The sequence below is a fragment of the Ovis aries genome, chromosome 3, assembly GCF_016772045.2.
Source record: "Ovis aries strain OAR_USU_Benz2616 breed Rambouillet chromosome 3, ARS-UI_Ramb_v3.0, whole genome shotgun sequence".
Taxonomy (NCBI): domain Eukaryota; kingdom Metazoa; phylum Chordata; class Mammalia; order Artiodactyla; family Bovidae; genus Ovis; species Ovis aries.
The window spans coordinates 215,771,176-215,785,142 of NC_056056.1; the positions used below are offsets into that span (position 1 = coordinate 215,771,176).

Below are 13,967 nucleotides of genomic sequence, written 5' to 3' on the forward strand. Positions count from 1 at the left end.
TCACCTCACACTCCATCGGGGCCATATATCTCAGATCTTCGGTGGGGACTTCCCTGCCAGTCTGGTGGTTAAGACTAAGCACTTCCGCTTCAGGGGACACAGGTTTGATCCCTGGTCAGGGTAGTTAAGATCCCACATGCCACGAGGTGCAGCCAGAAAATAAAATAAGAAATAAAACCTTCCGTGTCTGCTATCTCAGGCTTCCCTTGGAGTTCTGAGAGAACACCAAAGCACGCTCCTCAGAAATGCGCGTGACCATAAGACGCAGAAACAGTGACACAGGTTTGGGTGGAAATTTTGTTTCATACTCATAGCGTCCCAACTGTCTGGCATGGAAATTGGTCTCAGTTTGGATGACAGAATTAGATTTTGGTTCCCAGAAAACACCCTACCCTCCTCAGGCAGTGCCACCAAATCTGGGTGGCAACTGGCTGGAGGCCGCCCTCTGCCTCTGTGCTAGGATGCCACCTAGCAAAAGGGCGGGTGAGATGTAGGACATAGCGTGGGAGTCTTGGAGAAGAGTGGACACTCTGGTCTACGTGCAGACGGAGGACCAACCGCAGGCATGAAAGGAAGAGTAAGAGGCCTACAAAGAATCATCAAAAAAGGGAGGCCGGGTCAATAATAATCACCACATCAGGAGACACTAAGCACTGAAGAGGTAGTAGGCCCTGAGCTAAGTAAGCACTTAGTGGTCTCATTTAATTCTCACAAACTATATGAGGCAGATGGCCCAGGCACAGAGTGCAACTCTGGAGCAAAGCTGCATTCAAATCCTGTCCTCACCACCGACCCTGGGTACATTACTCACCCTCTCTAAGTCAGTTTCCTCAACCACAACATGTGGACCACAACAGTGCCTAATAATAGAACCTCAGTTCAGTTGCTCAGTTGTGTCCAACTCTTTGGGACCCCATGGACTGCAGCACACCAGGCTTCCCTGTCCACCAGAGCTTGCTCAAACTCATGTCCATTGAGTCACTGATGCCATCCAACATCTCATCCTCTGCCATCCCCTTCTCCTCCCACCTCCAATCTTTCTCAGCATCAGGGTCTTTTCCAGTGAGTCAGTTCTTCACATCAGGTGGCCAAAGTATTGGAGCTTCAGCTTCAGCATCAGTCCTTCCAATGAATATTCAGGACTGATTTCCTTTAGGATTGACTGATTAGATCTCCTTGCAGTCCAAGGGACTCTCAAGAGTCTTCTCCAACACCACAGATCAAAAGCATCAGTTCTTCGGCACTCAGCTTTCTTTATGATCTAACTCTCACATCCATATATGACTACTGAAGAAACCATAGCTTTGACTACATAGACCTTTGTTGGCAGCGAAATGTCTCTACTTTTTAATATGCTGTCTAGGTTTGTCATAGCTTTTCTTCCAAGAAGTAAGTGTCTTTTAATTTCATGGCTGCAGTCACCATCTGCAGAGATTTTGGAGCCCAAGAAAATAAAGTCTGTCACAGTTTCTATTGTTTCCCCATCTATTTGCTTGGTGATGGACAGGGAGGCCTGGCGTGCTGCGATTCATGGGGTCGCAAAGAGTCGGACACATGTGAGCGATTGAACTGAACTGATAGGACCAGATGCCATGATCTTCATATTTTGAATGTTGAGTTTTAAGCCAGCTTTTTCATTCTCCTCTTTCACTTTCATCAAGAGGCTCTTTAGTTCCTCTTCACTTTCTGCCATAGGGTGGTGTCACCTGCATATCTGAGGTTATTGATATTTCTCTCTGCACTCTAGATTCCAGCTTGTGCTTCATCCAGCCCAGCATTTCTCATGATGTACTCTGCATATAAGTTAAATAAGCAGGGTGACAATATTCAGCCTAGATGTACTCCTTTCCCAGTTTGGAACCTGTCCTTTGTTCCATGTCAGATTTTAACTGTCTCTTCTTGACCTGTATACAGACTTCTCAGGATGCAGGTCAGGTGGTCTGGTATTCCCATCTCCTTGAGAATTTTCCAGTTTGTTGTAATCCACACAGTCAGAGGCTTTAGCATAGTCAATGAAGCAGAAATAGATGTTTTTCTGGAACTCTCTTGCTTTTTGATGACCCAACAGATGTTGACAATTTGATCTCTGGTTCCTCTGCCTTTTCTAAAACCAGCTTGAACATCTCAATTCTCAGTTCACGTACCACTGAAGCCTCACTTGAAGAATTGTGAGCATTACTTTGCTAGCATGTGAGATGAGTGCAATTGTGCAGTACTTTGAACATTCTTTGGCATTGACTTTCTTTGGAATTGGAATGAAAACTGACCTTTTCCAGTCCTGTGGCCACTGCTGAGTTTTTCAAATTTGCTAGCATATTAAGGGCAGCACTTTCACAGCATCATCTTTTAGGATTTGAAATAGCTCAGCTGGAATTCCATCCCTTTCTCTAGCTTGGTTTATAGTGATGCTTTCTTAGACCCACTTGACTTCACACTCCAGGATGTCTGGCTCTAGGTGAGTGACCACATCATCATGGTTTTCTAGGTCATTAAAATCTTTTTTGTATAGTTCTTCTACATAGTCTTGCCACCTCTTCTTAATGTCTTCAACTTCTGTTAGGTCCTTACTATTTCAGTCCTTTATTATGCCCATCTTTGCATGAAATGTTCCCTTGGTATCTCTAATTTTCTTGAAGAGATCTCTAGTCTTTTCCATTCTATTGTTTTCTTTTATCTCTTTGCACTGATCACTTAGGAAGGCTTTCTCATCTCTCCTTGTTATTGTTTGGAACTCTGAATTCAGATGGATATATCTTTCCTTTTCTCCTTTGCCTTTCGCTTCTCTTCTTTTCTCAGCTATTTGTAAGGGCTCCCCAGACAGCCATTTTGCCTTTTTGTATTTTTTTCTTGGGGTTGGTTCTGATCACTGTCTCCTGTACAATGTTACACACCTTCGTCCATAGTTCTTCAGGCACTCTGTCTGTCAGATCTAATCCTTTGAATCTATTTGTCACTTCCACTGCATAATCATAAGGGATTTGATTTAGGTCATACCTGAATGGTCTAGTGGTTTTCCCTACTTTCTTCAACTTAAGTCTGAATTTGGCAATAAGGAGTTCATGATCTGAGCCACAGTCAGCTCCCGGTCTTAAATAACAGAACCTGGCAGGTAGTAAATATTCAGCACTAGCCCTCTTTAGTTCCATCACCCTTCTTTTACAGATAAGGAAACTGAGGCTTACAGAACATGATTAAAGAGCTTTGAAAAGGCTGTAAAGTTTTGTAACGTCTTTCCTTTTAAGATGTGTGAGCAGACTGTGAGTCAGTTTCTTCTCCTTTAACCCAAGGACAACACTCCCCTCTCCTATGTTGTGAGGATTAAATGAGCACCTTGTGAGAATGCTTAGACCTATCCTATGTCAGGACCCTTCTTTCTTCCACACTTGGGAGTTGAAAGGACAGAGGAGCTGGGGCACCTACAGCCCAGGGAGCGGAGCGGGACACTAAGGACAGCCAAGGGGACTGGATTCCAAAAAAAGAACCCCCAAAACGTAGCACACAGCACACGCATCAAAGCGCATCATAACAAGTTTTGTTTTGACACAAAATGGAAGCAACTTCAGTATCCAGCATTAGGGGAACTGTAAATTACGACACGTTTACCCTAGAGACACCATGTGGTCAGTAAAAGCTGCCACTGTGAAGGTCATAACAACTCAGGAAAAGCACGTGTTGTTGTCATAGGCTCAGTCCACCCCACTGTGCTCTTCAGGGCTGCAAGCTCGACCTGCGAAGCCCCTGCCTCCCCCTGCAGCCTGTCCCTGTCGGTCCCCGCTGTCGGCTCCAAACTGCACACGATTCCAGAAAACAATGTTTCACACCATCTCACCTGTCTGCATTGCTTCGTCTATCTAGGATATCTTTTGTCTCCGTTTCTAGCTGGAACACTTCATAACACAAACCACATCAAGCACGTGTGTGCCTCTTTCTGTCCTCTGGCCCCGTTCCAGGACCTCTGCATATATTAATCATTTTCATCTGCACCAGCACCTGTGAAATTGCTACCACTGTTATCCTCATTCTACACATGAGACAAGCAAGAGACAGCGAGGTAAAGGCCCAAGGTCACACAGCTAGTAGGTGGAGGAGGGAAGCCCAGTTGGACAGGCTCTGGAGACTGAGTTTCTTAAGGGCAAGTACTGGGTCTTTTCACTTCTAGACAGTCAACCGTAACACAAGACTCAGCCCAGAGAAAGTGTGTTAAGATACAACTTCACTGAGTAAAAATTACGCAGAACAAACAAACAAAATTGATAGAAAACATACCAAATACTAAGGGCAGATGAGAGTATTAGGCTTACGGACAATCTCCCCCGCCTTTTCTCCAAATGGAAAAAAAAAAAAAAAAGAGTCTATTTTTTAAAGAAAGTAGGAGTATAGGCAGAGCCCCTGGGGCCTGCGTCTGGGGAGACGGAGGGAATGTGGGGGTCAGGCCTGGCTTAGAGCAGCTGCATAGCTTCCCAGAAGGCAGGCCGAGTGCCAGGAGTGGGGCTCACTTCTGGTGAGAAGGGAGTGGGGGAGTTAGGAGCACCCAGCAGTCAGGGCCCACCTGGGTTAAGGAGGAGAGTCACCGTGGAGGTCAAGCTGAACGGAGGGAAGATGCCCCACCCCCAAGGAGAGCCCCCGTCCTCAGGGTCCCAGGGTCGGTGGCAAGGGTGTCCCCCTACACACACTGACAGCAGCCTGGCCCCACAAAGGACAGACTTGGCCCTCCTCCAGTCTTCCAGGGTAGGCGTGAGGATGAAATGACACAGCGGAGGGAAAGTGGGACGCCGGCCACCGTGGGCACACAAACAGTGGCCACTGTCATCACGAGGTGGAAGAGAGGAAATGGAACACCCGGGGCCACATCCTGGCCCGATCGCAACAGGCCGGCCTCATTTCTGTCTCTTTCTTCCCGTCCCCACCACCTCTGACCCCAGAGCCCTGGTTCCTTCCGGTACGGCTGCAGGGACGGGCACTGGGCTGGGGAGCAGCTGCCAGTCTGTGTGTGGGGGACCCATGTGCACCCCCTCATCTCAACCTACCACCCACATCCCCAACCCCCCCCCTGAACTGCCCTCCCCACCATCTTCCCCTGCCCCAGAGCCTGCTTTCAAGACAGGGCTGTCAGACAAGTAAATAAATCCCTTCTTGACCTTCAAGACTCACTTTACCTGCCACCTCCTCTAAGAAACACACCTGGCGCCTCCCTTCCTCCCAGCCCTGGGTACCTTCCCCCGCGCCCTACCCCACCCAGTGCATGCCCAGTGACCACTTCTCCTGAGATGTGAGAGAGAATCTGCGGGCTGGGGGGCCATCTCCTCCTTTAAATTGGTTTATCCAAGCACCTAGCATACTGTTCCTGCCTCACAGTCGGCATTTCATGAATGTTTGGCGGATGAATGAGAAGAAATGAATAAACCACCTGGAGGTTGGGGGTGGGGTGGGGGACCCAGTCCCTCTGTGGCACCCCTCCATCCTCTCTTCTCCCCGTGCAGTGGTAAAAGACCACGCACCCCACCTCTCACCCATTCTGACCACAAAAACCTTCAGAAGCTCACCCTGGCACCAGGGGAACCTTGATGGGGCATCTGCTGGGCTTGCATCTGGAAAATTCGGTGTTTGAAGCTGAGCTCATTCATACTCCAAGCAAGGAAATGCGTCAAGCTTGCTGCTGGACCAGAGAAGCAGGGCAGCGGTCTGGGAGGTGCGTGCCAGGAGCCCCGAGGCGCCCCGGCCAGGAAGCTGACCTCACGGGACTGGCCACATGGGGGCTTCCGGAAGCACATGTGGAACTGCTCGAGTTGGAAATCGGGCTTTGCGAGCCCTGGCTGCTTATGACAGGATGTCCCGTGATTGGGACAACTGGCACAGGACAGCCTCCTGTGTGGCCGATGTCACCCCCATGCCCTGCTCTGGCTGGATGGTAGGAGAACGCAGGGTCGGATCAGAGCACCCCGCCTGTCCTGACCCCCATGGACTTCCTTCCTGCAGCACTCACCATCTGCGCCTCCCAGCGCACGAGTGCACCACCGCACGCCAGCCCACGGCATGTACTCTCACGGGATCACCTCACTTTATGGCTGGCAGGGGCTTTTCACGTCTGTTAGCTGCCTCGGAGCTCACAAACACCCATGAGACAGGGGTAGTGCCATCAGGATCCCTGTCTGGCCACACTGGGTAACAAGGCCCAGGGAAAGGAGACGGGAGGTGCTGCCTGGTGGCTGGACTCATGCCTTCTTCCTCAGACTCAGGGCCCCCACGCAGCGCACAAGCACTCAGCTAGCACACGAGGAAAGATGGGATGAAGACAGGCATCAGATCAAATGTCATTGCCACCTCCCACCAGAGCCTCTGGACCTCCAAGGCCGCCTCCAAACAAAATGTCCCTCCAAGGACATCCCAGGCAGTCCAGTGTGAAGAATCCACCTTCCAACAGAAGGGATGTGGGTTCAAACCCTGGTCAGGGACTAACTTAAGATCCCACATGCCTCAGAGCACCACCCTAGAGAGCCCAGGCACTGCAAAGAAAGATCCCGCTGCAACTAAGACCTGACGTAATCAAATAAATAAATATATATTTTTAAAAATTCCCTCCAAATGTTCCCCCTGACTCCAGCTCACTCCAGACTCTTCCATAAGCCATCAAGGAATAGCGGAGGGCTGGCTCCCCTCACCTTGCACCCAGCACCCACCCTTTCATCCAGTGCTGAGTACCAGACACCCCACCAAGTTTTGAGATAACGAGCATTCCTCAAAACACTCATAAGAGAAGGTATGCTTCTCCCCAGGTCACACACAGCAAGCTGAGGCAAGGAGGTGATGTAATTTTCCAAAATCTGAACCTAATTCTTTGGAATCCACAGCCCCAGCTCGTAGTCCTAGAGCTGCCTTCAGGAGAAAGCCTGAATAGAACACGGCTGAGCGAGGTTTGATGCACAGAGCCCTGTGAGCCAAAAGCTGAGGTCCTCATGGAACAGTGCGCTACCATTCATAAGACCCAAAGCAAAACTGCCTTTCCAGAATGGAAAAGGTATCTTCATCCAATCTGTTTAGCTGGACAGCAAACAGCTAGAAGCAAACTGCCCAGAGCTGCTGCTGGAGCTCCCGGCACCAGAAACCCCCAGGACCTCAGGAGGTCTTTGGGCTGGTGGCGTGGTACAGGGTGACCCCTCTTACGATTCACTCTGCCTATATTTACTGAGGACCTATTCTGTGGCAGGCATTGTTACAACTGCCAAGAACACACTAGTGAACAAAACAGACACAATCCCTGCCTTCTGAGAACTTCTGTTTAGAGAGGAGAGGGGGGCAACAGAGGTTGAGATGGTTGGATGCATCACTGACATAAGTTTGAGCAAACTCCAAGAGATTGTGATGGACAGGGAGGCCTGGTGTGCTGCAGTCCTCTGCAGGCATCGCAAAGAGTCAGACATGACTTAGCAACAGAAAAACAACATAATGAAGAAGATAAACAGGCAAAATATAGACATACTGAATTCAGAATACTGATTAGATGCCAAGAAGAAAAATAAATGAGCGAAGGAAGATAGGACGCATCCAGGTGGGGGTTAAAACTTTAGATAGGGTGAACCAATCCTCACCAAGAACTTGACTGTGAATAAAGACTTAAAAGAAATGGGAGCAAAAGTCATATGGATATATAGGTGAAGAGTGTTCCAGGCAGAGGGAAGAGCATGTGCAAAGGCCCTGGGGCTGGACTATGCCTGGTGAGTTCCAGGAATAGCAAGGAGGCCAGTAAGGTCAAAGAGGTGACAGATGGCCAGGCAGGTACAGTGAAAGGAGAAGCTGTTACAGGGCTTGGAGCTAAGGAGTGACATTAACTCTGGCTGGATGTGGGGGGCAGAGAGGCATCAAGGATAGTCTTACAGTTTTAGGCAGAGCAACTGAAAGAATACTGCCATTTCCCAAAGATGGAAAGTGCATGATAGGGACAGATTTTGGTGGAGGGTGAGGGACGGGATGAAAGGTATGGATTGTTGTCGTTCAGTTGCTCAGTCATGTCACTCTTGCAACCTTATGGACTGTAGCCCGCCAGGCTCCTCTGTCCATGGGATTTCCCAGGCAAAAATACCTGAAAGAGTTGCCATTCCTTCTCCAGATCTTCCTGACCCAGGGATCAAACCTGTGTCTCCTGCATTGGCAGGTAGATTATTTACCACTGAGCCCCACCAGGAAAGCCTGAAGGGAATGGATGGTGGTGGTGGTTTAGTTGCTAAGTCATATCTGACTATTGCGACCACCCCAGCCTGCCAGGCTCCTCTGTCAATGGGATTTTCCAGGCAAGAATACTGGAGTGGGTTACCATTTCCTTCTCCAGGGGATCTTCCCAACCTGGGGAGTGAACCCGGGGATTGAACTGCAGGCAGATTCTTTACCGACTGAGCTACCAGGGAGGGGATGGACAGCTGAAGCTTAATACTAAATACTTGAAAGGCCTAAGTTTAAGACGCTGACAGAGCAACTATGTATGTGTCAATCATTTAGGGGAAATGTCTGTACTGGGCTAGAGATATAAATTGGGAGTTGGAGTCAGAGTAGAAACAGTACTTAAAGCGATGTCACTGAATGAGATCAGCAAAAAAAATGAGAATGGACAAAAACAGGGAAGAGAACATTTAAGGCATAGAACAATTAAAATGCTCTCCCAGCAGTCACACTCTCCAAAGCGAAGCTCGTCTCAACATCACTAGATGCAAATCAAAACAACAATGAGGTACCATCTCACACCATTCAGAATGGCTACCATCAAAAAAATCTACAAACAATAAATGTATGTAGAAAAGTCCCACATTGTTGACTGGAGTGTAAACTGGTGCAGCCACTATGGAGAACAGTATGGTGTTTCCTTAAAAAACTAAAAACAGAACTAATATGATCAGCAATCCCACTCCTAGACACATAACTGGAGAAAGCTACATAATTCAAAAAGATACATGCATCCCAATGTTCATTGCAGCACTATTTACAATAGCCAGGTCATGGAAGCAACCTAAATGTCCATCAACAAAGGAGTGGAAAAAGATGATATGGTACATATATATACAATGGAATAGTATTACTCCACCATAAAAAAGAACAAAGTAAAGCCATTTGCAGCAAGACGGATGGACCTAGAGACTGTATACTAAGTAAGTTAGGCAGAGAAAGACAAATGTCATATGATATCATTTATATGTACAATTGTTTAAAAAGGGCGGTACAAAGAAACTTATTTACAAGACAGAGGTAGAATCACAGATGTAGAAAACAAACTTACAGTTACCACTGTTAAGGGGAGGGGAGGGATAAACTGGGAGATTGAGATTGACATAAACACACTACTATATAAAAAATAGACAACTGATAAGGACCTACTGCATAGCAGAGGGAACTCTACTCAATGCTCTTTAAAACGACTGGAGATACATATATATATTTATAACTGATTCACTCTGCTTTACACTTGAAACTAACACAACATTTTAATCAACTACGCATGCATGCATGCTAAGTCACTTCAGTCGTATCGGACTCTTTGTGACCCTAGGGACTGTAGCCCACCAGGCTCCTTTGGCCATGGGATTCTCCAGGAAGAAATACTGGAGTGGGTTGCCATGTTCTCCCCCAGGGGATCTTCTTGACCAGGGATCAAACCCACGTTTCTTGTGTCTCCTGCACTGGCGGGTTCTTTACCACTAGTGCCATCTGGGAAGCCCAAAAATCAACTATACTCCAATACAAATTTAAAAAAAAAAAGTGAGGCTCATAACACAATGTCTCCCCTTCACCACAGCTCCCCCTTTCTCCCTACACACGCCCAGTAGATATGTGTAAACACACACACAGCATTTAAATTCCCCTTTCCTCTATCTCTTGGTGATGTCATTCTGCTGAGAAGGAAATTCCCTTTGGAGGTTACTATCATTTAACAAGAAAGCAGCCCACAGAAGGGAGAAAAAGTGCCCTGGGCACTGAGACAACAGTAGGGACCCTTTCAGAGCAGAGCAATCACCCCGACTCTGGTGTTATATAAAGTACTATATTCAGACTTCAACTCCAACCACATCAATCAGTGTGAATCAGGCAGCTCAATTGCCCAGTCTTCCTTATTATGTTAAATGGGAATAACATTGGCTAGAAGGTAGCCTAGAACATAGTACACAGTCCACTAATATTTGTCAAATAACTGAGGAATGAATGAATAAACAGTGAAAGAGCCTGACTCATGGCAGATGGTCAATAAACCTGCCAAATGCTAAATGAAAGACTTGTCTTTCCCTCCTTGATTTTTCATTCCATCCCTTCCCCTTTTCTGCTGATGACACAACAGCAAACCCATGCATTTGTACAGGGCCATGCTGTTTACAAAGCTTTGCCTTCTACATTTTCTCAAATTTTGAACCTTATGGCAGGTTTAGGAGGGCAAGAAATACAATTCCCTGTCACAGATGAGGCAACTGAGACTCAGACAGGAAACAGCCTACAAACTCCAGGAAATTTTTAAGGCAGGGACAATAACAAAAACACTGCATTCGGCCCCAGGGTGGAGCATCTGTGTTGCCAAACCAAACCTGCCTGACATCCTGTTGGGTGGGTAAGAGGGCAGGTGAGGGAAAGACAGAAGTTTAGAGGAAGGGAAGGTATTTGTTTTCAGGGTCATGTGAGTAGTCCATTAAAAAAAAAAAAAGGCACAGATCCCTGTTCCACACCCACTGGCCTGCCTGTTGCAGTCACATGGTCACAAAGGTCACACACTTTCCGTCACCAGCTTCCAAGTCACCGGTGGGCACAGGTTTGGGGGATAGGGAGAACTCTGGGGTAACAGGCTAGGGGAAAGGAGGGAGCATGCGGGGAAAGCAGGCAGGGATGAAGTCTGGAGGCACACAGGAGACAATAAGCAGGGAACAGCAGGAGATCAGAAAGGGGTCTGCATGATGGAGCACAGAGAGAGACAGATACAGAAGAGAGGTGAAGTGGGGAATCGGGTAGGAACACACTGAGGCGGACAGATCAGAGCACTTAGAAAGGCACAGGAAGGAAACTGGGGACAGTGAATGGGAACCAAGCTGAAAACTGGGAGCACTAAGAGACACTGAGAGTTGAGGGATGAAGGGAAGGGGTTGATTCAGGCAGGAAGTGAGGGATAGAGGACAGAAGCACAGGGAAGACGCACTGAGAGGGGGTACCCAGGGTCGGGCCTGCGTTCCTGAGGGAACACAGGTTAAGAGACGAGACGAAAGCGGTCACAGGATGGGAGTTGGGGACGGTCGGGCATCAAAGGATGGAAGCTGGAGGCACTAAGGGGACAATCATGGTTAATGGAGGACAGGCCTCAGAATCGGTGAACAAAGCGGGGGGCTCTAAGGACTGTCCCGATGGAGCCCAAGGAGTCTGGGGCGTAGAGGAGGTTTGGGAAAGGGCCCCCCCTCCCTGGCCCCGCCTTCCCAGCGCCGTCACTCACCTCGGCTGACTCAGCACTTCGGCTTCCTTCCACTTCCGCAAACAGACGGGCCCAGGCCACGTGACAACCCGGCCACTGCTCTCCGCCAATCACCGAGGCCTGTGTTTCGCGAGAGCAAGGCGGGGGGCGGGTCTCCGCCATGTTTTATAACTGCCCAATGGAAGGGGCTCCCATCGCCGAGGGAGGCCGGGCTTTGAGCTGGAGCCAATCCTCGGCGGCGGGGCGTGGCCACGTCTGTGAGAGGAAGGTCCGCGTGACGGCTCCGGGGCAGACATGTTAATGTTGGGCGAGAGGCTCAGTGTTCTCCACCCTACGCCTCCTGAAACGATCAGAGGCCTGAAGGCTGAACGTGACTTAAACTACGGCTCGTAAAGATAAAAATAAAACCAGCAAAGGTGTGCAGGGCATAACAAGCAGGATACTGCTTTGATCTTGCCATGTTCCTCCAAGCTAAGATTGCCAAATTTAGCAAATGGATTAAATTTGGGTGTATAAGCAAAACAATGCTAGGTGTAGTTATGCTTAAAAAATTGTTCCTTGGTTGTTCCTGGCAGCGCTGCCCCAAGACAATCTGAGGAAATATCTCAGCGCTTTTAGTAGAAACTTGGGCAAATGAAAGCTATAATAAACCCAGACAGCATATTAGAAAGCAGAGACATTACTTTGCCACCAAAGGTTTGTCTAGTCAAAGCTATGGTTTTTCCAGTAGTCATGTATGAATGTGAGAGTTGGACCATAAAGAAACCTGAGCACCGAAGAATTGATGCTTTTGAACTGTGGTGTTGGAGAAGACTCTTGAGAGTCCCTTGGACCCCAAGGAGATCCTAAAGGAAATCAGTCCTGAATATTCATTGGAAGGACTGATGCCAAAGCTGAAGCTCCAATACTTTGGCCACCTGATGGGAAGAACTGACTCACTGGAAAAGACCCTGATGCTGGGAAAGATTGAAGCCTGAAGGAGACGGGGACAACAGAGGATAAGATGGTTGGATGGCATCAGCATCTCGAATGGACATGAGTTTGAGCAAGCTCCCTGAGTTGGTGATGGACAGGGAAGCCTGGCATTGGAACCATGGGGATGCAAAGAGTTGAACATGACTGAGCGACTGAACTGAGCTGGGCGGATGACTTGGTCTCTGCGAACTCCTCATCTGAGAAGTGAGCACAGGGTTATAATGATGACTAGAAATAAGTAAGACCCGGTGCCTGCACAGTACTGGGATTTCAATAAATGACAGTTGTTATGATTAGTAATGCTGAGAATGCTTTAAAAAGAAGGGAGGAGACTGGAGTTTAGTCACAGTTCTGCTTCTGACTGAATAGATCATGTCTCCTCTCCAGCCTGCCAGGCATAGTTGGACAAGTTTTCTTCCCTAGATCAACTCTAGATCGAGATAAATTCTCCAAACTGCTCTCTGTTGGCATGGGAAAAGTGATTGCTGTTTGATATTCCCTGTGAATAGAAAAATATTTCTGCCTGTCTGTCCCAAGATATTAGTTCCTGGACTGGGGGCTGCGAATGCAACGGGGACAATATTTGGTTAAGAATCCAGACAAGTTAATAAGACTAAGGACAGTAACTACTATTTGTACAGAGCTTTACCAGTTACAAAGTAACATGACTTCATATCCATCATCTGGAGGATATAGTTACTCTTGTTCCTATTTCAGAGGTGAAGAAACTGGTCTCTTAAACTAGGTTAAAATTTTGTTCAGAAGTGTTAGCTTTGAGTTGAGAGAATGGGAAGAAGACTCAGAATTCTCAATAAAAATATCTTGCCCTCCACACCCCAAACATTGACGTTAAAATGATGGTTATCAGGGAGTTTGCAAAAGGTTGGGTGTTCCACCTACTGCTGAGCAATCTGACCTGAGAAACCTCATAGGTTCAACAGGATGGGTCCCATTCTTCAGCAAATATGCTCCTGTACTCAAGGTGAGTCTACAAGGCAGGTTTGGCAACACAGACAGCTGAATCTGAAATGCAGAAAAGGCAAAGAGAGAGAGATCAGTCATCCAGATCAATCTTCAGAAACACTCTAAGATCCACTAAAGAAATTAATAAAATAGAGTTGAAAGAAAGTAATAAATAGAAAAAAATGATAGAATATGTTCAACGCCTGATGAAATTGAGTGCCCCTCCCATAAGGTATTTTGGTGAAAACTGTTAAATGAGTGGATTTAGCAAGAGATGAAGAATAAGGAGTTAGTAGGTAGCATTGAGTGAGCAAGCAGTGGAAAGGGAGGGGCTAGTAATATGGAACCCTTTGGGCTTCTGCTGGATTTTGCATTGGAGCAGTTCAAGTCAAAGAGCTTCTCTGAGGGGCTGACTAGGTGCAGCTAAAATCACCCCAGAACCCAAGGGGTCAACCTACCTCAGGTTGAAATTAACTAGCATGCTCACAGTGCAGTTTTACACTTTTAGCTTGTTTGATCCTCACAACAATCCTGAGAAATAATCCTATTATCTCTAATAGACGGAGAAACCAAGATTCTGTGCGGGGAGATGATTGACAGAGTT

At 47.5% G+C, this 13,967-nt stretch overlaps 1 protein-coding gene across 11 annotated transcripts in view; it reads right to left on the reverse strand.

Moving 5' to 3' along the window:
* The window catches only part of PLA2G6 (phospholipase A2 group VI), a 60,806-nt gene extending 49,298 nt beyond the window's left edge, over positions 1-11,508 (reverse strand). For 7 of the 11 annotated variants that reach the window (XR_006059481.2, XR_006059480.2, XM_012175634.5 and 4 more), the window contains exon 1: positions 5,544-11,453. Coding sequence is in view for 5 of the 11 variants with exons in the window: in XM_012175634.5 (XP_012031024.3) it covers positions 5,544-5,771 (228 nt within the window). In the remaining 6 variants the exon portion in view is untranslated. Of the gene's footprint in view, positions 1-5,543 lie in introns of all 11 variants that reach the window. The other 4 variants (XM_027968104.2, XM_012175630.4, XM_042247721.1 and 1 more) reach the window with 1 other exon arrangement.
* Positions 11,509-13,967: the final 2,459 nt, after the last annotated feature.